Source organism: Trachymyrmex cornetzi, unplaced genomic scaffold (assembly GCF_001594075.2).
Source record: "Trachymyrmex cornetzi isolate Tcor2-1 unplaced genomic scaffold, Tcor1.1 scaffold67, whole genome shotgun sequence".
Taxonomy (NCBI): domain Eukaryota; kingdom Metazoa; phylum Arthropoda; class Insecta; order Hymenoptera; family Formicidae; genus Trachymyrmex; species Trachymyrmex cornetzi.
The window spans coordinates 1,101,083-1,128,829 of NW_017299992.1; the positions used below are offsets into that span (position 1 = coordinate 1,101,083).

At 34.5% G+C, this 27,747-nt stretch overlaps 2 protein-coding genes across 4 annotated transcripts in view; one reads left to right on the plus strand and one right to left on the minus strand.

Moving 5' to 3' along the window:
- Positions 1 to 2,981, plus strand: part of LOC108767382 (beta-1,3-galactosyltransferase 5) — a 15,633-nt gene extending 12,652 nt beyond the window's left edge. For all 3 annotated transcript variants that reach the window (XM_018517248.1, XM_018517250.1, XM_018517249.1), the window contains exons 2-3: positions 819 to 1,409; positions 1,717 to 2,981. In XM_018517248.1, the coding sequence (XP_018372750.1) occupies positions 851 to 1,409; positions 1,717 to 2,231 (1,074 nt within the window). In that variant the 5' untranslated portion in view covers positions 819 to 850 and the 3' untranslated portion in view covers positions 2,232 to 2,981. The remainder of the gene's footprint in view (positions 1 to 818; positions 1,410 to 1,716) is intronic.
- Positions 2,982 to 9,272: 6,291 nt separating this feature from the next.
- The window catches only part of LOC108767203 (monocarboxylate transporter 4), a 35,230-nt gene continuing 16,755 nt past the window's right edge, over positions 9,273 to 27,747 (minus strand). The window contains exons 5-10 of the mRNA XM_018516943.1: positions 21,065 to 21,233; positions 20,156 to 20,320; positions 13,903 to 14,185; positions 13,215 to 13,389; positions 12,431 to 12,637; positions 9,273 to 9,777 (exon numbers count right to left, since the gene is read on the minus strand). Of these exons, the coding sequence (XP_018372445.1) occupies positions 9,329 to 9,777; positions 12,431 to 12,637; positions 13,215 to 13,389; positions 13,903 to 14,185; positions 20,156 to 20,320; positions 21,065 to 21,233 (1,448 nt within the window). The 3' untranslated portion in view covers positions 9,273 to 9,328. The remainder of the gene's footprint in view (positions 9,778 to 12,430; positions 12,638 to 13,214; positions 13,390 to 13,902; positions 14,186 to 20,155; positions 20,321 to 21,064; positions 21,234 to 27,747) is intronic.

Consider the following 27,747-nt stretch of genomic DNA (forward strand, 5'->3'; position numbering starts at 1 on the left):
AATATATATATATATATATATATATATATTTTTTACGATCAAAAATTTTATAATGCTCTCTCTCTCCCTCTCTCTCTCTCTCTTTCTAAAATACAAATTTATAAAATTCTTATAATATTGTAATATGTAAAAACTAGAAAAACATTCTCACTGCTGTTTCTTACAATTAGTCATATTTATCGCCTACTCTAATTGTCCATTTTTTATCGTATGTCAATTACTAACCACTTTTCCTGACTATAATTTTCCTTTATCGTTGTCTATTTTGTTTCTGAACAGTGACGTTCTGGGCCATTTTGTTACTATCTGGCTTCATTGAATTTTATATGTACTGTGCGTTTTCTCAGTGATCATAACTCTTGTGTGTATTACTTTACTTTAGTGACTAGATATCTTTAGTTTACATCTTTTTTTTGTAAACGTACATATTACGTTTTATGAAATGACACCAATGTTCATTTTTCTGATCAGAATCTTCTCGCGGTCAGTTTGCACTTAGGAAAAACTCATAGGTCGAAACGTTTGCGTTTTTGCCTATAATTGTGAATTGCATAACTTTTCACTAATAAACATATACTTTGCATAACAACTACGGATTCTTGTTGGCTCTTAATACGCTCTTAATAAGCTCTTAATAAGCTTTTATTGGTTACTTTGTTTCTCTTTGTGAATTGTAAAAAGGTATATTCTAATGTATATTCTATAAAACTGGTACAGTCTGCAATAAGGATGTCCATGAGACATCTGGAGCTATAATACGAGTAATAATCTATAAAGGTGAGAACAAGTTACCTAATCGAGGACATTCGTGTTTTCAGGCAGATGTATATGATGAAAGGGGCTTATTAGTATGCTGGATAAGCGGCGGCTACATGCCTCCGGTACTTCGCCATGCACCCTCATCTTTGTGGTCGTTTTGGCACTAACTGGATGCTTCTCGTTTTGGATTCACATCGATGGTTCAGGATCGCCGATTCCTTACTCCAGCGGCGGTGTGGCCGCGCCAGGATATATCCTTATATTTCCCGGAAACGTCACCCCCTCCACGCAGCCCTACTCAATAAACGAACTTCCGTCCGATGATAAATCCACGCTGATCAACATCACGGACTTTAGGTTCATTATGAACCACAATCCCTGTAATCGTACGCAGCCATTGCTCTTAATGTTGGTTCACTCGGCGCCAGGGAATTTCCCGAAGAGGCATGTCGTGCGGGAGACTTGGGGTCAACAAGCGCCGGACGTGACTTTATTATTTCTCGTGGGATACTCGGAGAAATATCAATCCAAACTCGAGAAGGAGAACGAGAAATACCAAGACTTAATACAGGGAAACTTTCTTGATGCCTACAGAAACATGACCTACAAGCACGTTATGGGATTAAAGTGGGCTACTTATTATTGTCCAAGTAAGAAGAGAATAATATGATGTCCATCGTTTTATAATTTAATTTTATTAATTTTTGATTTGCGATTATCTTGTTTTTTTTTATATTTCATATCAGATATTACAACAATATTATAATGATAACGGCTGATAATAATTGATAATAATCGATATTTGATTGAATAGATTTAATATTGATTTGATCACGTGCGATTTTTTTTCTTATAAAGAGCATACAATCTTTATCTTTTACTTTTTATATTTTCATTAAAATTACAAGGGTATAATATTTATATCTGATTTTTTGACGTTATTGTTTTTTGTTTCAGGTGCCAAATATATTCTTAAATTAGACGATGACGTTTTTGTTCATTTACCGGCCATGCTGGACTTTCTAACGCATGGCCTTTCGCCGTGGGGTGCAAGACGTCTGATTCTCTGTGATCTTCTGTCGGCTTCCGCAGTGAAGAGATCCTGGCGCTCAAAATGGCGCGTCTCTCCTCAGGAGTATCCCGGTAGACTTTATCCCGCATATTGTGCTGGATGGGCGATCCTATACTCTCCCGATAGTGTATTTATACTGTACCGCGAGGCTCAGAAAGAGCCGTACTTTTGGATCGACGACGTTCACATTACCGGGACACTGGCTAGAAAAGTAAATTTAACGCAAACCTCATTACGCTCTTGGGTGCTTACGACTGAGAGCATGCGGGACCTGCTGTCGAATCCGAACGCTCGACGAGAATTTTTGTTCGGGCCTCCGGATCTAACGGAGAACGGAATACGAGCCTTATATAGTCTGGTTACTAAACCACGGCCTAGCAGTGAAAGCCTATTGAATTAAACGTCTAATAGAACAATTTCGTTATACTTGATCGCCGTAACGCGAGGACGGCGGAAAGAAAGAGAGATACGAACAGCGAGTGTTCTTATATACTTTCTGCGTATCTTAATTCTATATGCATTGCGATATGCCCTGTACAACAGTTCAACGTAAGTGTTCGATTATTTGCACAATGTACAAACGCCATATTATGTATGATACGTACGTAATAATGCGTTCCATATATGTGCATATGTGTATATATGTATATGTATATGTATATATATATACACACACATACACAGCGCAGCAAACACATTATGAAATTTACAATTATTTCGAACAAGAAATGAAACGGGTATAATTTCGGTGAATCTTTTTTATTGTAGAGATTAAGAGACACACACAATTGTGTCTCGCGCTAAGTCACGGTCAGAAAACAGCGGAAATGTGTACTTATATGCGAATCGTCTAGTGTAGAATACTTCAAATTATCGAATCTCAGAGTAATGCCTGGACCGACCAAGTTCCTAATATTTGGAAAAGATCCTTGTATCGATTGTTATATTTACATTATCGTAAATAACACATAGGGATCAATATCACTTACTTAAACTCAACGGAATGATACCGGTTTCAATTCCTATATTTGATTATTATTTATATTCGAAAAATACTCAAATATAGTATAAGTTTACCCAAGATTATATATTTACGTATCTATTAAATTGAAAGGATTTATTTCTCTATTCGAGACTGTTAATCTATAATCAGGGCTTGTAATTAAACGTTGTTTGAAATAAAATTAATTTTGAAGACGTGCACAATTTTTTTACGCTTTGGATTTTCAGAAATTGTTTAAATTATAATTATATAATTATAACAGGGAGTAAATAGTTATTTATAGCACAATTGCCATACCTGACTTTTTATGTACAGATTGTATTACTTTATTAGTCGTTTTGTCGTTATGCAGTACACACGCACACACACCGCACATTTTTACATTTTTGTAATTTTATTTGTGTTGTTTTTAAATTTCTGCATTAAATCGAGAAAAGATCATTTTGTATAAATTGAAGATATTTATTTGTAAAATTTTTCGCGAACCCTGTCAATTATATGTACATAATAATAATTCAATTTATAATAAATTGCTCATGAGCCCTGGTTATTAAGTGATATAAATTTAGTTAAATTTAATATTTTATACAATCTCTAAAATATATTAATTTGTTACTCTAAAAGGACAAGACATCAGCTATTTTTTTATTTACACTTACAAAAATGCCATAGTATGTATAAATGTGAGAAGGATAGTATTAATATTAGTACTGAAAGGCAGCGAAAGTTCTCTACGCGAAACTTACGTGTCTCGCGATCGGAAACATGCTCCTCTCGCAGTGATAGAAATTTGCGAGTGACGAGCATGTTACTTTTATTGTAAATTTAACGGAAGTTCATCGTGGAACCACATTTGTGAATGTACTTAAACATAACGTATTAACAAGCAAATTTTAAGATATTACATTGTTACGCAAGAACATTAACGAGTCGGATTAATATTGTTACGTAGCAATAAGTACAACCCCAAAACAAGGGTCCATTCGCAATTAGATACAGAGATCGCAGATATTTGTCCGTTTTTGAACGTCTATAAATTTTTTATGTAAAAATCGGTTGGTCACCACGATTGTATCCGGTACTATGAAAGTACGTGCCTGTAAACTCAAGTGTGAAAATCATGCTAGCTTTTAGTTACCGTGATTTATTTAAGGTTAATAGTCAACGTGATAACGTTACTTCATTGTACTCTTTTCTTTTTTCATCTAAAATACAACGAATGCGGAATAAAACGCATAATTCTACTCATCAGCACCGTATTGAGATCCGAATTTCCCTGTAATGATATAATCAGGAATAAATTCGGGCTCTGTTGTCACTTCAAGTTTTCATTCACAAATTCTGGAACTGGGCTGTATGTTTATATTGTATTATAGCATAAAGAAATTGATTATTAGTTATTAAAGGATCTCACGCATTATTCCTCTTTGTATATTCTCAGACGTTTTTACTCTACTGAATTTTTCTTTATATTTACCGCATTATCATGTATCGTTTTCTGAAAGAGGGAAGTATCCTCGCAATACTGTGAAATATTACATAGAATAATTCTTGTGATGGAGCAAATATACTTATAATTTAAATAAATAATGGAATTATTTAAATTACATGGTGTATTTTTTATGTTCATTCTGACTTTGCGTTTATTCTCTTCTATAATAATTTTGCGATAACTTTTATTTGTGTAGCAAATCGTAAACTATATTAACTGTATAATTTAATTTGAAGAAGTATACACAGAGATGAGATCAATGTCAAAAATAATGATTAAAGTATATCATATTAATAGTTATAAGCTAGATTAGAAATTAAATAGATATGTTATATATTATTGTGTATGTAAAAAAGCTGCATCTTCATTGTTAATTAATGATCACTGCATCTTATCTGTGATAATTGTCTTCAAATTTCGATAAAACTATCGGATATTACGACTGAATAGGGTGTGAATATATACATATAGAAATAACGTACAATCGGATATATACTTTATTGGTCCAGCTGTTTAACTACGTAGAACTATTTATAAAACTTTACAAAATGTTCAACGTGTTGCAATAAGGGAACCTTGCTTTAGGTATATTTACAAGGCAACGGAGTTACGCGATTTCTAAGAATCGATTGACGACAAAGCTGTTATATTATGATTAACATGATTACCACAGGTTCCTCGAGAACATCCATTACAATTTCATGATATTTCCGACTAATTGTAAGATATTTTCATCGTAAACGCAACGTGATTGTGCAAATACCTCCAAGCTCGGATTTTGATCTAGCTAGAAAAACTCGCTACAAATCTTTCTCAAAACAATCTGGATATAAGATTAAAAAAAATTTTAAATACCATACAAAATCATTGTGAGGCACATTTAATTCTTCGTGCACCTATTTTGTAGACACACACACACACGATTAATTCTAAAACATCATCTTGAAAATTATAATCTCTTTAATATAAACAACAATTTACGAATAAAGCAGTATACAAATTATCTATTATTAGATTTTAATAATAGATTTAATGTGAAAAACATACGTTTTTGTATAATATATTACGCGAGCAAAATGTATCGTACAAAGTATATCATGATATAGACATAAAAAAGTAATTATAATTAGTCCAATTTGTGAATTTATTACTACCAGCATCATTGCCGTAATGGTTTCATTAATTTTGACAGTAATAAATTCATGAAAATGCATAACTTTTAAATTTATCTTTTTGTTTCCCTTTAATGCACCTCGTTAAATGGAAACATGTGTTTATATATTGATATAAAACGAAAAACTGCTTAGAAAAAGATTTTTGTTCCAATATTGTTTGCCTTTATAACATTTATTACTGATCAAAATTTTATGTTTCATATAATTGCGGTAGAAATAAGTCTCTATTAAAAATATTGTTAAACAATCAAATTAGTAAAAGGAGTGAAAATCGTAAATAACTATAAAGATTCTGTAAAAAATTTTTTGTCTTATGTAACGAAATATTATTGGCAATATAATATGGCGACATAAGCGAATTCCATAAACTTTACCAACATCGTTTACATTCCGAGGTGTACTATTTGTGTCTACTGTGTAAATTCGTTAACAATCCTGACTTAATGATTGCGAGAGATTAGTTTAGGAAAAAAATGCCTATCGTTTACAAATGTCCCAATAAACATGAAGACATTCATCTCGTCTGTGAATTCGTAAAATTACATATGATTTGTCCATGTGCGTCCAATCGAAAATCGAGACTCGATTATGTCCTATAAAAATTGGCAGTATATAAACAATTCATCACATCAAAAGTTAATGTGTATATATATATATTTTTTATATTAAAAAAAGGTCTCGTAACGATCGTTAAGATTGGTAACGTTTATCCTTACATATGTTGATTTAAAGAAACTTGGATACCTTTGTTCAACGCGACTAAGAGATACTCTGTAACATTATAAACTACAATTTTTATGATCTAACAAATTCGCCACTCGACATGCGTCGATAATTACATGTAGTAAAAACAGTTTTGTTCTAACGCAGGGGCACACAATTTTTAAATTCTATTTGTGGAACATCTATATAGAAAGTCCACGTGAAATATCTTTTGTGTTATTTTTAATAATTATGTTTAATATTCTTTTTTAATATTATTTTGAATAACGACATGGTAATACAATTGTATATGTAATAGAGCAAGTACAGTTATTTAGATGTAAAAAATGGAAATGGCGAACAATTTAGCTCTTCATTTATCTGATCGTTAAACAATATAAATTACATCTGGGGAACCTAACTTTGGCCCCGTATATCGTGTGCACCTGCTCTAACAGCTTTAACTTCCTAATTTATATCACGTAGTCAATTCGAAAGAAAAAAATCGTGATTAATATACGGGCCGAAAATGGAAACGCGTAAAAAGAGAAAAAGGAAACAGGTATAAGCTGAAAGGGATACGTCTGATTGATTCTGATATTTCCCAATCAAGACGTCACATGAATTGAAAATTGTTCGTTTCATGAATCGGAGATTGTTCCACTTTCCAGAGATTGAATCAATACGGCGGTGCGTATTAATTTAATTGGATTTCATTGTATACATACACGTAGGAAATTCTATTCTCTGTAGACTTCCTTATGAAATAACACTGCCCAAACTATGACAAATTCAACTACGAGTTCTATGTAATCTACATTACTACTTTCTTACAGTCGGCAAACACCTTTACGAGATACACTCTCTATGTTTCTCATTGATTAAAATCACTGCGGCGAGGAGACGGTACGGCACATATCGTGCGTTAACGATTAATTTCGACACATAGCAAGGTACGAGAAAGTAGGAATAATTAAATTACCGTCTAATATCGTCGCTCACATCATTACATACCCAGAGCACTTAATATTCAGGTACTAATTATATTATCGTAAAGTGACTCGGGATTATAATTAGCCTTACACGCTGATAGGAATAGAGCCGAGCAACATTTCGTGATAGTACAGCTAATACGAGTCAGTGCGGTAATAATACATTTACGCCGTAAATGTTTTTACGACGAATATGAATCGCGGATATACATAAGAAATAAAACAAACATAACTAAATAAGGATATAACATGCAGATTCCTAAACAGGAATCTATATGTATATATAAAAGAATTTTATAGTTGCAAAGTCCCAAATGTTTAATTAAACAAAAAAGAAATGTGCAATTTCGTAAAGCCCGTCGATTTGACCTAATTTCTTTATCTACTATTTGTAGAGTTTCGTTTGCATGCGTCCGATCTCGGGATCATTTTCGCTCGAAACGTCCGCGCGATGGTTTATATCTATTAATATTTAACGGATATCTGCGGCGGGGCGTTTCCGGAGACCAGCTCCGAGCACTATACATACATATATTTCCATCTATCGAGAAACGACGCATCTGCTTTTAATTACAATTCACACGTGTGCGTGAAGAACATATATACACGAAAAGAACGATTTTGCTAAAGTATCTAAAAATGTAAGCGGATACATATCTGAAGATAATATTTTATTAGACTATGAAAATAATTGTGTAGGGAACTCATGATGAGCAAAAAGTTTTGACATTCTAACAATCAACTCAAGTTTTCCACATAATTACTTTGATAGTCCAATAAAATTATTTTCACTATTTTTCAACTCTAACTAAATTTCAGATATTTCAGCAAAACCGTTCCTTCCATATGTATATATACATAGAGATAGCAGTTATTTCGAAACTTTACACGACAGGAGAGATCAGTTTGAAATATTTGCGCGATTAGTCGACTAATCGTACATTCAACGTCAAAGTGGAAACAGATCCGAACTCTCGTGAATTCAAATCAAACTCGACCCATCAATTCGTTTCAAAATGCAAATAACGAGGCCAAGGAGATGATCTCTATTTGAGTTAGGATAATGCATTCAGAATTGTCTACCGTTCTCCGTTACGAAAAATATATGTAAATAATTATAGGGACTCGGGCGAGAAAAGTCGAATGAAAAGGTATATTTATACATGAAACAAAACTATTCGATCGTTCTTTTGTCGCTGTATTCTGTAATCGTGTTATCCGTGTTTCTCTAGTTTTTAGAACGAATAGGAATACTTTTCATCAAAATTCTCTGTTAAAAAAATGAAATTTTGATTACGCTTTACTTCTTCGTTTCTGTACTTTGCCGTTAAATGTGTGTTTAGCCAGCGGACAGTCGTTTCCCCGGCAGTAAATATACTTCAAACAAGCGCGTCAACACGAATAAACACTTTCCTAATTACGCGCGTAATACATTTAATTTCGTCTATTCGAGAGATACAGATTTTTTACGCTAATTCAATTCAATAGTCGATCGCTTAGCAGCTAGTAGGAAACGAACCTAGTAGGGATGTTTCTAAAGAACTTTAACTGTCGTTCTTCCTTCTTGATTTACGATCGCATGAATAGTCGTCCTGGGCGCGCATACGACGCGCGAAATTATTTCCTTTTTCATGGTTACTATTTTACTTTCCGCTTATGCTTGCGAACGCGCGCCGGCTTTTACGCTAATAGTCCTCAACCTTCCTCAAGAGCCACCCTAAATTTCCCGGCAAATTATACTTATACGCTACAGAGACGCGGAAAATAAAAAGAAGAAGGTATAATAACAAAGCGTAATAGCGACTTAAATTATTAATAAAAAGAAACGTGATACTTCGCTCTTTCCGGATGCGACTTATCGAAGCGTAAGAAAGACAAGAAGATAAAAGCTTTTATAGGAGTTTCCCAAAGACTTTTGTACAAGTCTGAAATCAATATATTATAACTGTTCCCGCTGATCGCGTCTCGATGAAACGCGATAGCGCGGCGTCTCCTTCGTGTTGCCGTTCGCAAAACCGCAACGATTTGACAAACGCGAAGTTTAAAATTCTAGGATAAAACAAACGTTGCCGAACACACTGGTTCCCAATAGCCTAATGACGCGCCGACGGGGTTGGGTGGAACCCCTTCGTCTTACACGCTGGTGGTAATCTGTTCTATGACGGTGATGTCACGGTGACGTCGCGGCCGGGTCCGGTACGGGTCCTGATGGCCGAGGCCCTCTGGCACGCTTTTGCTGGGTCTAAGCGGCGTATGGAACTGCGGATGGCAGTAGTGGTCGACGATCGGGTGGTGATGGTCGTGGTGCACCCGCTCGACGAACTCGCGTTCGCGCATACCGTCTTCGACGTCCAGCGGCACGTGTAGGGACTGCGACTTGGGCAGCCGGGGCCGCGGTGGTGGTGGGCACGCGCACGGCGGTGGTGGCGGCACGATGCCAAGGCTCGAAAGACGCGGTCCCGGTAGAACCGGCGATGCTGGCTGCCGTCCCCAGCCGACCAGGAAGAGGAGCGCCGCGCCGCACAAGGAACTCAGCGTGCACGCGTAGTAACCCACTCGCGGGCTGCTCGCGTTCATGTAACCTGGGGATGGGAGACGATGAAGGGCGGTTAAAGCGCCGTGTAATCTGTCGCACATTTGTCAAAGAGACAATTGCTGTGTTCAGCGGAGAAAGCAGCTTTGCAACTGTGTCAAATGTTTTAATACGATTAGACTTTGTTCTTCATTCCCCTCACTGGAGATCTAAATTAATCAATTATATTTCTTCTAAAATTATACGACAGTTACAAAGTTGTTTTTTTTTCTGCTGAGCATAATAGCAAGTAATTGGATGATGAGAGATGGAAATGATCAGAAATCTTAAGCCGGCGATATACGATGCTTTTTTTCCAGCCAGCAATCCAATAGGAATAAAGCATCGTGTGCCGTTGGCTTTAAGCAGTGTTCCAATATAAATACTTGTAGCGAATTCGATTGGATGCACTCAGTACGCACTGGTGCATATTAAAGCCGTCGTATACAAATTGACAAAAAAAATGCAGTTTTATATAAATGCAGAAACCGATTAAACTTTGAAATCTTCAATACACGTTTTGTGCTTTTAAGTAATATATATATATATTTTATTCGAAATTTTGCGTTTCACTTTTACACTCAAATTAAAACAATGTATATCGGTTTTAATATGCATCAGTGCACATCAATGCGTTCAATTGAATTTGCCATTACCTTGCCGATACTGAAAATCTATAGTATGTAGTATACTGTAAATGTTCAATACTGGAACACGGCCTTATTTTCTATCTCGTGCTCGCAGAAAAAGGACTCGAGTGGAACTTTATTTCGCCGGAAAATATTTTTTATAATTTTAAAAATACAAAGGAAATTTGTATAAAATATATAATTGGCACGTTATGATTTAAGACAGTCTTTTTAATTCATCGTTCTCATCGTTTCTCTAAATATATTGTATAGTGAAGAAATTATGAATGCTAGAATTATTTTGCAATAATGCTTTTTTTAAAAATAATCTAATTTTATAAATAAGGAAAAGAAAGAATATTATGATCGTGCAATTTGCAAGTTATCTAATCTAAATATGAAATTGTTTTTAAAATAAATTTCACATGGATAGAACGATTTTAATACAAAGTATTTAAAAATTTAACTAGGTGCACACATAAACATAGATTAGAAAATAATTTTGTTGGACTATCAAAATAATTGTGTTTAACATTCAAACTAGTTGTCAGAATGTGAATACCATTATAAATGTGCAATTTGCAAGTTGTTCAATCTGTGTGTGAATATGAGATCATTTCTAAAATAAATTATACATGAAAAATATGAGATTATTTCTAAAATAAACTTTACATGAAAAAAATAGTTTTGCTGAAATATTAAAAAAATTAATTAGATAAAATCTGGAAATAATTTTGTTGAATTATCAAAATAATTATAATTGATATTGCAAATCATTAATCGTATTAATGTAGATTCGTAATAATTCGTGCTTGGAAAGAATGATTCTGCCGAAGTATCTAAAAATTTAAATCAGATACAGATTTGAAAATAATTGGGCCATCAAAATAATTATATACGAAAGTCAAGCATAATGAACAATGTTGTAAAAGTTTTGACATTCTGACAACCAGTATGAACGTCCTACATATTATCAGATTAGTGCCAATTGTTATCATCGTTAGATATTGTATAATAATACATATTTACTAAAACGAAATATTTATATTCACTCATAATGCATAATTTGATTTTTTCTTGAAACATATTATACGTTCTGTTTAATATTCTTTATTTTTAAATGTTACTGTAATTTTCGCGCAGCTTCTGATAGGTAATGCAATAGCAGTAGAGAGGAAATGCCGAAATACGAGTTAATGAAATTTCAACTGAATTAAACTCCTCAAAGTGACCAAAATCTGCAGTTCTATACTAGTGTAATATGCTCGAGTCTTACGAATATGCGTGACAGTTGTCACGCTTCCTTGAATATTCTCTCTCAGCTGGAGAGGAAGCTAGAGGAGCGTATTTCCCAAGCTCCGTACGTTATTATTATTAAGGACGTCGGCATTAAATTCATACACAGGGACCGTAAGACCATTAGTAGGGACGGATTTAGCATGCGGGAGAGCGGATTTCGCCCACCTCGGTGGCTCTAAAGTTCTAATACTGTTGTACGAACGTTTGAAAGCATGAAGAATCTGCGTTTAGTAGGAAGTAACTACGTGCTTTATAATAGATACGATGGATGCAGAGCCAGAGGCTTTATCGAAATATTGTGTAGAAGCGTATATAATAGCTTTGTTGGTTACTTTGTATAATCTCCGTCGTCAACTAACCATAAAAATTCGTCTCATATTACACGAGAGAGAGAGAGAGAGAGAGAGAGAGAGAAAATAGTAAAAGTATAATCCTTGTTTTTGAATATATAATGATATATAGCTTTACCGTTTTTCAATATATAACGATATAGCTTTAACATTGTTCATAATATAACGATACAGCTTTAACGCTATAACAATATATATAGGTTTTACAGAGAAAAATATTTTATACATGTAAATGTGCTTTGTCTGCAAGTGTTTGTATTTCGATGAGAAATGTAAAGATCGTTTTTACATGACCTGTCATAAGGATCCCTCAAATAAATCAAGGACGACTCGAGGACTTAACTGGGAACTGACATACCTGAAATTTCGTATTACTCACGCGTACCTGTGAGAGGAACTCCAAGAAGGATGGGCAGGGCTTCCGCGGCTTGCACCAAAGCCCACGATCTGGCAAAGTGTCTCGCTCGCAACCTCTCCAGGGCCAGCATCTTCAGGGAATAAAGCGTACCGCCGAGCGAAGCGCCGTAAAGTGCGGAGGCCAGCACAAGTCCGTGATAACCTTGTACACTACCAAGCGCCACTTGAGCTACGGCTTTAAGCAAAGAAGAAACCTAATTCGAATCGATAATCCTCGAGGCGTAATCCTTGAGTCTACAATTCCTAGGTTGTTCGCGTGCAAAATTCATGCAGTACAACTTTTTAGCTTGTCTTTTTTACTACGCTTTTTAATTCCTCCTCTTTAAGACTTTTGTGTGCACAAACTCACTCATAAATCTCTAATCGATGCGTTTCTCTCGTATATATAGTGAATAGTGCTTCACAATTTTGCTGAGTTCAATTTTCATTTAAAAGGGGGCTTTATTGCAAAGCTTTGCAGCGAAAAATGATCTCTCGAAATAGAGATACAAATAGCCCTCTTTGCAGTTTCGTTCCAATAAAATAAAGATCAAAGGAAAGGACTTACAGTTAAAATAGGATAGATTCCGTAAAAAGAGAGAGTACGTTAGAAAGTATAGATATAATATCGCTGTTCTGAAGAATAAAAAAAATACTAATGCGTTAAATTACGTGTTGCCATCGCCACGGTGGAACGCGAACATCTAGCAATTTGAACGTGTTTACAGTTGACTACGGGCGTGTATGCGAAAGCGACCGCGAGGTGTACTGACCAACCCCAATGAGTGCCGCTTGACAGAGATATTGCCTGGACACTAGGCACTGAGCGGAAGGTCTGACGATAACTACTCCCAAAGCCGCGCATCCGAGTGCCGCCGCCAGGCCTAGAAAGGTCTGTAGCAGTACCAACGCGCTCGCCTCTAATCCATCCTGGTAGCCTTGAAGAGCCTGAAAGTGATGTTTCTCATTAAGGCTGCGCCGGAAAGAACGTGCTATACGGATCGCCACGATAACGCGAACAATGACGCCCGGTATAACGATGCCCGTCTAATATCGATTATCGAAATTGGTCCCGTCTATCCCTCGAGATTACTCCGGAAATCGCGAAATTAGGAAACTCGACGCTTGATTCTGCGTCATTAAACCCTTAGCAGAAATGTCACGTGCTATTAAATTGTCTCGTAACCATTTTGGCGTATTTGGTGAACATTTTTTTGCCGAAACGAAATAGCTGTGGTGACTTTTCTCCGACCCGTATTAAAGTATCAGTAATACTTTGTTTCAAGTTACGTTTATTACGGAAGAAGGAATTTTTGAGAACGTTCTGGAAGGTAAATTGATGGAACGCGAAATGGAATAAAATTTTCACACTTTTGACTTTTGTCACGCCAGGTCTTCGATACCAGCCGAGAGACTCATTATCAAAGAGAGAAATCCTTTTCAATCACTGAGTGCACTTACGATATAGAAGGCGGGGGTGTAAAGACCGAAACCAGCAGCACCGGCAGCCAGCATGAGCATTCTCACGGGACGCGATCCCAATGGACTCAGGTCGACCAACGGCTGCCTTGGTATCTTGGTCGAGGATTTCTTCTCTTTGACTTTGCTGCGCTGATTCTTTAGATGCAGTATGGCTCGCCGTTGAGGGTGGTATAGCGAGGCACTCCGGTAAATCAGCCCCAGGAAGAAGGCCAACGAGAGCGCTCCGGTTACCGATTGAAGTCCCGGTCGCCAGCCCAGCTTCCTGAAGGTACAATCATACGGTTACGATCATCACGCAGGAAACGTCGAATCAGCTGGCGACGGTTCTGCCGGCCGAGTTTTTGCGCTCCGTATAGCTACGTTTTATATTACACGTGAAAACTACTATGCTTGCATTTCTGAGAAGAAATTTTTCTCTCTCTGCGAAGCATTCACTGAAAGAGCAATTTTGCTGAAGAATCTAAAAATTTATAGATACATACAGATCTGAAAATAACTTTGTTGGATCATTAAAATAATTTTTAAGCATGAGCAATGCTACAAAATGTTTTGATATTCTAGCAACCAATTTTGTCGTCCTATCTAATTGTTTTAATGGTCCAGCAATTTTTCGGATTTGTATTTAGCTAAATTTTTAGATTCTTCAGCAAAATTGTTCTTTCAGTATTTTTTCTACGTTGCAATTGCACTCGTCCGAGCTCACTCTTCAAACCTTGGAAGATTTTAAATATTAAATGTTTAGCTGATTACATTTAGCATACAGCATTTAGCGTGCGTTAATAAGAAAATACAATTTGTTCAATATCTTGAAAATTACAATAAAATCGAAACAAATAATTCGTTATGTATGATGCGAAAATATGCTCGAAAAAAAAAAGGTTTAAATTATAATAGATTATAACAAGAAATTACTCGATTTCATCGTCGATGTAAAAATGAAGTACTATTTTAATCAAAAAGACATAATCCTATCACAAAGTAATTTTGCAAAAATTTCCGCAAGTAATGAATTACTTGCGGAAGTTAACGTGAAGTCAATGAATGATAAAGTTTAACAACTTTTTGATGCTTGATGTAGATTTTTTGAAGCTCAAGCATACATTATCTCCGTATAACTTCTGAAACATATTAAATAAAAAGTTGTGTAATGCAGACTTTTGCATGATTTATGACGCGCACGATGTTTCCAAATTATTTCGTCATCCGAGAAGTTATGAAATTCGCATTTACGCGAGCGCATCGTCAAGCAGTATTGCTTCTCAGGAGAAACATCCATTTATTCCCGCTGTTATTTTCTTTTAGTAGAACTTTATAAAGGAACGCGTTAAACCTGTCAAGTTTTAATACTCTGCAAACATTTAATGATCTTTAATATTTTCACCGTGCAGTGTGAAACGTCTCTTGGAAAAACCACGTTTATTTTATTATTTTCTAAAGGTGAAACAACATAAAAGTACAAACGAGATAAAAATACTTGAGCGAAGCGACAGTTTTAAAAAAATTATGTAGATATACATAAAATAAAACATGAACCGTCGACCGGCAAATTATAAAGTTGGATTAACAGATAGAGGGCAATTAAAAAAATTAAAAGAAAAAAAAATGAATCAACACACACATTTGGCTTTAAGCGGAATTAACTCGTTACGAAAAACGTAATTTTTTAAATTTCTAGTGTACATATAATACAATTACAGAGTTAACTCTCCCGCTCGCCCCGATTACTAAAAAATACAAAGACGTTCTTTTCTAATAAATCCTCTGTATATTTTCTGAATTTTCCCTTCAAGCAGAATACATACAGACGCCGTAAAATTCTTTATGTTTTCCCGTTTGTGCGTGAAAACGGCGAATGTTTGCAAACAGCTAGTGCTAGTCCGCGCGTAAGAAGATTAAAATAAGAGATAAAACTAAATTTTCTATGGAATGTATTCAACATATATACGTCCGTATAGGGGCGAAAGTTGCGCTTTAATCCTATCTTGGTGTAAGGATAATGAGACCCGCACGCGCGGTCCATGAGTATACTCATGATTATTCATAGTACATATCCGGTACGTTTTTATCACGGGCACGAGCCGTTATCTCTGCGAGCGGAGAGCAGTTAAAATTTATTTTCTGATCTACGCGCGCCGTGCCTTCCCTCATTCGCGCTACTATCCGATATGGGAACGCACATTAAATGTTTATCATGTATTCCCGGTCGGAGATGATGATGACGGTTCAGTAACGCACGGCACGTGTAATAAACCGCCCCGGCCGCAGTCGATGCGTTTGGGAGAAAGAGAAAGAGAGAAAAGGCGAATTATATTCGGCAAAAAGCCGGATTGCGGCACGTTTGCGATTGGAGCGCGTTTTGACGGGTTTGTCGTTATCACGGAATTATATATATATGTGTGTGTGTGTGTGTGTGTGTGGCTGCAAATTTTTTTTTGTATGGACCGCATTGCCTGACAGCGTGTACCGCGCCCCAGCTACCGTTCTGTGTGCGGTAAAGTTAAACCATGCATTGCATGCGGCTTTCCACGCAACATAATGGAGAAGGATGAAAAATTTATCACATATCTAGCGTATATTTCAGAAATACGGTTCTGGAATTTATGATAACGTAAAAAGGATAATCGATTTTCAAGGTAAAACACGCAATTCCATAAAAATAAAGTCTATCTAGCTTGATAATTATTCTTTACAAGAGTAACACTTAGTTTGAATAAATATTATTAAATTAATTATGATGAATCGGTTAATATGAGATAAGTAATGTATAGAAACTTTCACGATTTATTACATGTATAATTTAATTCGACAGGTCTGTTTGACGAGTCGATAAAAATAATGACTAAATCGTCGTGAACAATGTTTGAGACCAATCCTTTTAATGTACTTTTCACTACAAATTAATGGATATTTCTCCTTCGGTTGAACTTTTATCCTTCGAGTTTACAAAGAAGTGCCATTTGCTGCTTTGGAAAGAGGAGAGAAAAAGAAGTATGAAAGTGTGTGGAAGAGATACCATTTGAAAGAACAAATCTAATACTATAGTACCATAATCGTGGAAGAAATTCGCCTGGTAAACCGCATCTGCAATGCAGTGATTTCCCGCGCGAGATACAGCATAAATTATTCGCGGCTAGTTTTACGCTAATATTAATTTATTAACAAACGCATCTGGCCATCGAAAAAACATTTCTGTTTGAAACAAAATTATAAAAGAGCAAATTATTATAAATTCTATTCATTTTATTCAATTTTCTATACACACACAACACAACATAAATTATTTTATTATTAAAATCTGCAATGCAGCCTCAGAATGATTAATTAAAATTCTAGTATAATTATATCTTTTCCCTCATTGAAAATATTGAACTGAAATAAACATATTATTATTAAAAAATATTTTTTATATCGAGCAAGTTGTCGAGCAACGGCAATAATTACAGAAGCTTCTGCATTACACTGTACATTATTGTTTCCATGCTAATTTCTTTTTATCACGTACTATCCCCAGATAGTTTCAAATACTTCTATACTTTATATTGTAAACTAGTCCAGTATACCGTTCTATTGGACAAACTTATCCAGTTATCGAGTAACCCGTATATCGACTTAGGAAGTTACTCCAACAACCTGACGATATTATATTCGTCGGTCCAGAAAAGCCCGATCTCTAATTGGACATGCTTTTATACCTAACAGAAACTGCCATATAGCAACGGCAATTAAGTGCACGCTTAATAACCCGCATGTATAACGATCACAGCATTTTGTCTACATACAGGTTAACATACACGAGAGTTAAATCACGGTAAATATCTCTCCCTAGCGTCAACAGAAAATTCAATCAACATTTCCCACAATTTAATTTGTCACGATAGTTCAACAAAATGAAAATTACGTCGTGAATTATTTGTTTACTTTTAAGTAAAACATTATATTTTTTTTGCAATAAAATATAATTTAACCGCTACACAGTTATAAAACTGCTTGAAATCCTTTTATTTACGGAAACGAAAACTAAAAATCAATCTAATATGTTTTAACATCGTGTTATACATTAATTAAAAATTAAGAGCTTTAAATGGTGATTACAGTTTCAGGATACATAACAAAATTTTGCTCTTCAATTAATTTCCATCTGACTTTAATAAAACTCTAGACGTAATTTCCAACACACGTTACAGATTGAAAGAAATTAAACGTTAATTAAATGTTCGTTTAGAAAGAAATTATGCCTGAAGTCGTAAAGTCATTATGAAGTATTAAAGTAATGTTGAAATTAATCGAAATTAAAATTTCGTTACGTGTAATCCTTAAGGTTTTAACCGCTACTCGACGCTCTTAAATTTTTAATATTGAACGATCAGCGTGTCTCTTAATATCAGAACGACAACTAATGAAATAGAAATAATAGTTTTCCACAGGTTTCACTGAAAATAAGCTGGATTTAATCTCACTATAAAATCCACGATCGTTGAAGGACACTCGGGAATACAACTGAAAATAATTTGCTGAACATTCGCGAATAATAGATCAATGATACTAACGAACGCCCGTGGCAAACTCCAAACGAGCTATTTCGACGGTCGGTGAAAGATATAAACGGAAAGGGAGGGGCGCGCAGAGGGAGAGAGAATAAAGGGCTGAACCCCGAACAGAACGTTCAATTATTCCACGTCGAATCTGTTCTCTGTTTTTGTGCACGGAAACTGTCGTTGCGCCGCAACGTCCGTACGTCGAGGGACATGCAGTCGCGCGAAAATCTACGATAAAAGGGTGGCGCGCATTGAAAGCAGTTTTGTCTGTATGTTACATGTGGCCGTTCGACTTCTCGTGCGCAATTTGTTTCAGAAGTCGTTGTCGTCAAATATCGTTGCTACTACCAGCGAAATTCATCGCTTTCGAATACCACTTCTACGGAAAATAACGCGTGTACGTGGACTTTTACTTTTACAGAGGATTTGCGATTTTTATCTAAAAATATTGTTCCGTCTTAAAATAAAATCTCAATATCGAATATTTTGATTGTTGACTCTTTTTAAATTTTTGTTAAAGTACAATATTATTCGTTAAGTAGCATCGTGTTATTCTTTTATATATTTATACGAAAAGAACAATTTTGTCGAAATATCTAAAAATTAAGCTAGACACAAATCAGAAAATAACTATGTTGAACTATCAAAATAATTATGTACGACGTTGAAACTAATTGTTGAAATATAAAAATTTTTTGCAACATTGCCCATCGTGCTTAAGTTTTCTACATAATTATTTTAATAGTCCAACAAAATTATTTTGGGATTTGTATCTAGTTAAATTTTTGGATATTTCAGCAAAATTATTTTTTCTATGTATTTTTCAGTGATTGAATTTCCGACTGAAATAGATAATATAATGTATATTAATGTTTTAAATTTTAATTTTCAGCAATTAATTGAAAAACTGTTTCCTAACCTTATCTGAAAACTTTATTAATTATTAATCATTTCATGTAATTTCAATTTACTTTTTATAAAATAAACAATCTTATCTATATATACTTAGTCATCTATTCTTCTATAAATTGCAAGCATTTTTCACGAATGTAAATTAATTCAGATAATCGATCATGCGACAAGCTTGTTCGTATAATCACAGTGGCGGATAGAAATGTTTAAGTAAGAGATTGGACATTATATATTTAATCCGCCATATTTTTCAGGATCTGCAAGATGAAATAAGATAGATGACTGGTATTCATAGTATGTTCTTACTTGAAGACCGTCTAAAGTAATCTCTTAAGATGCTAATACAATTTTGTGATTTGTCTATGATATCTTAAAACTGCACTTAAGACGATCATAAATAAATGAGAATTTATATATTTTATGCATTTCTTTCTTTTATCTTAAGTACCATCTTGAAGATAGCGGACAAATTAAAAATGTCTGTCTAAACAATGTCTAATCTTTTATACTTGAGTACCTCTAGGAGCGGATGTTTCAAAGCCTTCGCAATTTTTTGTGTCTACACCTACTAGTTTCCGTTGCCCGCGCAATGAAAGAGAACAGAGAGCGATATTAAAATTTGCACTGTGCACCCACACATGCGAAAAAATGGCGCGACCGAAGGTTAATTGGATCTTTTTCGCTCGACTTGAGCAAAATGTTGGACGGGCGCACATTCCTAAGGATGGTATTGGCTAATGCATACATTTCCGCGCATTTTCCAAGTAATATGTGCGATAACTCACCCGAGTGCTTCTTTGTAGACGACGCTGAAGAGTACTATTCCCACGCCGGTGCCAGCCTGCACCACCATCTCGACGAACTCTCGCCGTTTTCTGAAGTAATTGCCCAATACCAGACTGGCGGTTTCCCTCACAAGGCCAGCCCCCGTGCCCAGCACCAGGCCGTAGCTGTTGCATTTTGTAAAGGTAAAGCGTATGACTTTTACACCGGAATGCCGCGCGAAAGTCACGGCGATATTTTAACGGAAAACGAGTTTGTTGACGTTTCCAAGAAAACGAAACAGCTGGGATATATAGAGTCGCAAATATTGACTTCTCATCATTTTTTCATGACTTTCCCGAGTATGGGAGACGCTATTACGCGGCTTTTCAGCTTTAAAAGCCATTTAAAAGCAGAATTAAACGAGTAACTATTATCATAGAAATACGTAGCGTAATCCGCACAGAATGCATTTCAGCACTCGTATTAATATCAACTAAAATTGCACGTAGCAACGCAGATGTCTTTTTTTTTTTTTTTTTTATAAAATACAATATTCTTTTTAATTTTCTTTTAATTTAACTACATAATTCGCGACTAAAAAAAAAAATTTAAAGCATAATAAACGCTTGTATAAATAATTACTTACTTTTCGCGTAAAAATAACTTTAATAATTCAGTCAACATGCTATTAATATTTCATCCCTCGCATAAAAGTTTTTTTAACAAAAAAAAAAAAATCCTCTCGTCTACCCTTCGATTATTTTTACTATACCAACATCCGTCGCGATAATTTTTTCGCGGTTAAACGTCATTCGCATAAAAGATGAAAAAAAATTGGCTCTCGTCTCTACCCATCGATTATTTTTAACGTAGCGTCCACGGCGCGATTCTTCCCGGATGATAGCTGTAGCATTTGCGTCGTTACGCACCTAAGGAGCACTTGATGCATCTGGACGGCGAACGAGGTGAAGAGCGACGCCAGAGCCAGCACAAGGCCACCGATCACCGCCGTAAGCCTCGTATTGCCACGACGACACGCACCGACGACCAGCGGTGCTGAACCACGGGAGATCGCGGCGCTCAACGCCCCCGCCCACACTGAAACATTTACCTAACAGTCACTTTGGTGGACTAATAAAGCCGGAGCACAGACCTTCGCGTAACGCATAATGGATAAAGTATAAAAAAAGTCAACATGGAAAAAAAAACCAGCTGAAAACTGGTGAAAAAATCATTGATTCAGCAAATCTACAATCGTAATATACAGACAGTCAATTTTCTATGTTAAAGTAGCAAAGTTGATGGCTGAATAACATTAGCGATTTGTTAAGGAGGTTGTAAGGCAAATGCAATATGTTAAGAATTACTTGAAAAAAAATTACAGACTATTTTAAATTTCATTTAATAATAATACAAAAAAATTGAAACAATTGACCATCTGGATCAAAAGTTATTTAAATAAGTAGTAATATTTTTTTAATTTGTACTCTCTAATATAAATATATGAAAATGTATTATAAAATAATGATAAAAATCTCAATTTTTTTATATAAATACGGTCCATGAGTATACTCATGGACCGTATTTATATAAAAACATTTAGATTTTTCTTATTATTTTAACAATTTTTGTTTATAACAATAAAATTAATAACAAATAAAATAAATAACCTATAAAAATATGTTGCTCAATAAAACCAGAATGTTATAAACACAACTTTCACATGTATGTAGTTTGTTTAAAGCGAAAATATTAATATATGTGTTTTATGCCCTTACAACCTCCTTAAATCATCAAATCTTCTTAGTTATAGATGTTGAATTCGCGCAGTAAGTTATAGGTTTGATGTACCACCCAATTAATTTTTTTTCCGTGAACCAATCCAAGTCTTTTATCTCATGGAAAGGAAGGAAATGAAGGACTTTGGTTCAGTTTCTCATGCATAATGCGTTATGCGTTATGGAAAACTGTGCTCTCATCCTTAGAGCGCGATTGCAGAATCAGAAGGGTTCTAAATGCGCACCCAATTATATCGCAGCCTCTTGACAGTTCTGAAGGAACGTGACGAGGTTTTATTTGGGCTGATTTCTCGCTCTAACAACGGATGGAGTTCGTTTGCTGATTGATTTCGCGTTTGTGTGCGCTAACGAGGAAACGCTGGCAAACCGGAATGTTGCCTCTTCTTGTATGCCCATGAACGAGATTCGCACGGATGGGCGAAAATAATTTTTCACGTGTTTTTCATCCTCTATCAATACATCCTCGCATTCGCAATTTGTGGGAACCGCGCTTCGCGAACACTGATCGGATCCGGGTTCGATGCAGAAAAATTGCCGAAGACACGAATGCTGTTTCGACATTTTTTTCACCGCACGTCCGAGGCCACGAAGCTCTTTTAGAAAAATTCGTCCGTGTCCTATATTTCTTTTGCAACGACTCAAATTTCGGCCACGAATTTTTCATACGAATATCGGGTAATTTTTTTGATAAGGTCTTGAAAAAATTATTTCAAGATAAAAATATCTCTTAATAATCATATCACTACATTCTTTCAAATATTGGATTATGGTTATTATTTCTCGTTACTATTCATTAATTATATTATACATAAAATATAATAATATTAACACATTTTATAATATTATTATAAAAGTATAATAATATTATATAAATATAATTTATCCAATGGTAAAAGTCGTTATCTCGATCGAAACTTTTTTGGTGAGAGTAAAAAACTAGTAAAATTTTTGTCATTCAGACTATTAATAAAAGCTTGTTTTGAAAAATTAAAAAACATTCATAGTTTTGGTTAACAAAACGTATATGACATCAAAAATACAATTTTTATTTATTAAAATAAAATACACTGGAAAAAGAATTTAGTAAATTTTGAAACCAAAAAATGAGAGTTATTTTTATTTTCTGCACGTAAAACGTTAATATTGAATTGAACAAAATTTTTATGATTTTGAAGCATTTTTATTGCTATATTAATATAAAAAAAAATTTACATACTATATCAGAAAACGCCAAATTTAATTATTTATCAGAAAAATGTCATATCAAAAAAATGTATCTCTCTCTCATTTATCTTTATATGTCAAATTGAATTAAAAACAAAATAACTAAATGCGAAGAAAAAAACAAAAAAGGGCAAAAAGGTTTTATAAAAAATAATGAATAAAAATTAAAAAATTAGTAAATCTAAGTTGGTCAAAGTACAGAATAGGATTTTAATTTCTTATTTGCAGCTTTACCTGCTTTTTCATTTGATTTTATAAGATTTATAATTGTTTTGCACATATTTTTTAAACATTCAATTCGTAACTACGAAATTCAGAAGTTCCAATATTTATTTCTTTATATTTTTGAATACAGCTAATTTTGCATATCAGGCTACCATATTAAGTTTAGGCTTATAAGCAGCATCATTACTAATAAACCATCTCTTGAAGTTTTCTACACATTTGTATTTATTTACCACAATTATATATATATTTTCTATAATAAAAATATTAATATTATTATTAAGAATCTTATTTTAGATCATACATGTGAGAACACAACTAAGAATTTAGAAATTAAATGCCAATAACGGTTGAAGCTGGATCTTTAATGCTCAAATAATTCAATTCATATAATTATTATTAAGGATTCCATTTATTTCATTATTTAAATTCAAACATTTGTTTAAATTTAACCCAGTATCTCATTTTTACGCAGCAGTGCAACACACACATATACAAACATAGCAAGAAAAACATTCTCTTCTCTTCTCTTTCTAGGATTTCGTGTTTTCGACAAAGTCATCGGATTTATCGCACGACTCTTCGTAATTACTCCAATTGATGTCGGATTTCGCAATTACTGATAAAATCTTCGTAACGTAAATTACGTCAGTTTTCTGCGACGATCGTTTAAATCGTTAATTACTATTTACGGTACGATGCGATAACACTGTGCTTTCCTCAAATGTTTCGACAAATGACAAACGGATCTTCCATTGAAGAGACTTATAAGAAAGATCAATCGTACACAGTAATGCACTTGCGGCAGAAAGAAATGACAAGACGTGGAGTAGAGAAGGCAATTCGTCGCTTCTCCGATCGTAATCCGCGCGCGGATAAGATTTACACAAAACTTCACGCCCTGTCGCGGATGCGTGGATAAAAATTCTGATGTCTGAAGACAGCGCGAGATATGCATTGCGCGCTGCAAACGCTATGGTGTCTCAGCACGGAATGCGAAAACCGTCGCCCGATTTGATGCGGCATCGCGTCAAGGCATGCTATAGCTGTATCTCTCTGTAATGCTAAAATTGGACGGGGCTACGTCAATCGTATCGACGTAATCCCCTGTAATCTCGTAAAAGCATCGTTTTTTCTACCCTTTTACATGGCGAAATGGCGCGCGGGGAACACCTCTTTCTTTTTACAAATACACCGTGCCAACTTCTCGCGAACGCCAGCCCAGTATATAACTCGCAAATGCGTAATCGTATCTCGGTCTCAAACTCGGCAGATATGAATAATCGAAGTGAAACGCATTTATATGATGCGGAAGTTAAGCCGCTATCGCTTTATCGGCTCGCTCAATTCTGTCGATTTATCTATACGTTCCTGTCGAGTTGTCCATTTGCCAACCGATCTAAAACTTCGAGTGTTCGGTAAATGTTTGGAGACAGAGTCGTGAACAATTCCAACGAAGTTTCAGAAAAAAAATAAGAAAAAGTAATCAAGCGTAAGAATAAATGGAAATTTTTTTTATTAAAAGACCACTGTATTAAACGGACTTTTTCTAAAGGTATGTCGAACAGCTAAAGAAACCATTTACTAGGTGTTAAACTTAATTCCTGCCGTTTGTCGTCTCCAAAATTGATTTGTTTCGAAGGGAAGATGAATGAATACCTTAATCAAAGTAATTTCCTCCATTTTCTACTTTATTACTAATTAATAATACTTTATTAATAATACTTTTATTAAGGTATTTCCCTTCGAAACAAATCAATTTTGGAGACGAAAAACGGCAGGAATTAAGTTTAACGCCTAATACAAAAAACACAACTTTTTAAAAAACAGCTAAACAAAAATTTAAGCAGCATTTAATAATATTACATTTTTGAGATGAAAATATTCGCGGCGATTAAATCACAGTGATTAAAAAATAAATTTTTATCGTTTGTTTGGAAATTTTATTTGGCTGTTTAAAAAACAATATGCTAATTAAAAGTAATTAATTAAACTTTAAATTAAAACTGTTAGTGAGAAAAAACTTCATGTAATTAATTGAAAAACGAGATCCTGCCAGGTACACTGTTTGCTATCAAACTTTGTTGATTCCTGATGTTTTTATCTAATCGAGTTTAAATTAAATTTCCGTTTTTATAGATAATCAATCTGAACATTTTAAATTATTCATATGTAAACGTTCGAATATTAGTCGACTTTAAAAACGTAGGATTTTTACTCACGATTTTTACAGTTGCAAATTATGAATAGAGCGAATTCTAGATAATTAGATATGCTTTTCTCCGTGAAATTCTATATACTCGCAAATGAGCGGCCGACTTTGCTAAAAAGGCGTAAACATATTTTCGTCGAGTACAGGAAAGATCTGAGAAAACGATGTCTTTGGGAATATTACGCTCAAGGCATGATATTATGTTCGAAATGAGAGCACACATCTCGTCGTTATTTCGAGAAAAAAGTTGCGTCAGGGAAATTACCACTTGTCATATGTGAAACACCTGCGTGTATAATTACATGATAATGACGTAAACGCGCCATGTTACGCTCCGTGACTTGACGTTTCGCACATTTTGAATTCACAAATTGCGTGTACATAAATTCAAGAATATCAAACCTTCATCATGCCACGCGTCAACTGTAACGATACAAAGAAGAACAAGATATGTACATATGTGCATACAAAGTGTCACAGTATTAAAAAAATTTGCTCCATTTTTTCTTTAAAAATACACAAATTATAAAAGAAAAGATTTTCCTAAAGTATCTACAAATTTAACTAGATACACATATAAATAATTTTGTTAGATTATCAAAATAATTATATAGGATACTCAAATTAATTCCTAGACTGTCATTATTTCTTGCAGCTTTGCTCTCATCATGTTTGACTTTCCTAAATAAGTATTCTGATGGTTCAATAAAATTATTTTCAAATCTGTGTGTGTCTGTGTGTAAATTTTTAGATATTTCAACAAAATCGTTTTGCCTTATAGATTTCACGTACGAAATTTTATTATTTTTATTATATAATTAATTTATTTATATCGTAATTTATTTGATAATGTGATTTAGCGATCTATATTTATCAAATATTTTCATATTGAAAGGATTCTAAGAGTAAAGCAATATCTTCCTTATACATTTTCAACACCACACGTAATTTATGCGTTCTATTTAATCTTTGAGTTGAGCACGTAATCCTAGCAAAGATAAAAGATAAAATCGTCGGATCGATAAAGAAACGGAGCGATCCTGAAATGAATATGCATTGTCCGACTTCGTTACGACTTAAAAAGGCTTTCGAAGGAACCTAGATATTGGTGCAGAGCTTCAACAGGTAGCGACTTCGACTCGACATTCTTATGCGAATAATTTATGAGTCTGGATGCTTTTAGCGCTATTTGCACAAGTGCGACTAAGTGGAGCGATGAACCCTCGCTTAGAATTTTACGGATTGGATTTTGCAAAAGCTCTTTTGTACCTAGATTGATTTACATGCAAAATATCTGCCCTTTTTTACCTACGTTCTATATGGCTATTATTTTTCCAAAACAAAAAATGCGAATAAAACAGGACAATAGTTCACCAGTACAGATAAACTGAAAAAGTCTGGTTATAGCCAAATATTGAGTGAAATAATTTCAACCAAATATGTTCAGATAACATAATCAAGGATATAATTTTACTTTTATAAATATTTAATAAATATTAATAAATATTATCAAACGGTATTACCAACGATAAAAAATACTTACTATTTTATATATTTATAAAGATAAAATTATATTTAATTATATTACTTGAACATTTATTTGATGTTATTTCATTCAACATTTGATAGCTACAACCAGACATTTTTTTCAGTGTAGTTGTACAATATAAGTTGAAAAATTGTCTGTTACAGAAATGATCCGGAATGAAATAAGTAGAAATATGAACTATATGTCAACTTGAAATTTTCTGAACATAAAATCCTTCTGGTATCCTCATCACATTTCGTTTATCTCTGTCTTCGTTGGAGAAAGAGGATCGTTTTTCGCAAACGTTTCTATTATAAATCGTAAGCACTTGAAAAGGTAATAATATACATCGGAGAGTTTATATCTTTTATTGTACTACGATGATATACGAGAACACGCGTCATCGAACGAGGCAGGATAATTTTTCAAAGTGATGCACGAAACTCACCGATGACATTACACTTTAAATACGTCCTCGACAGATAAAAGAGCCTTTTCACAGCGATCTCAACGTACAGAGATAACAAGGGACTCGGACGGACGATAGTATAAATCCTTTGTTCATGCTTGTCCCGATGCTCGTCCGTCATTACGTATTTCTCTTGTAGCGCTCAATGACGTCTC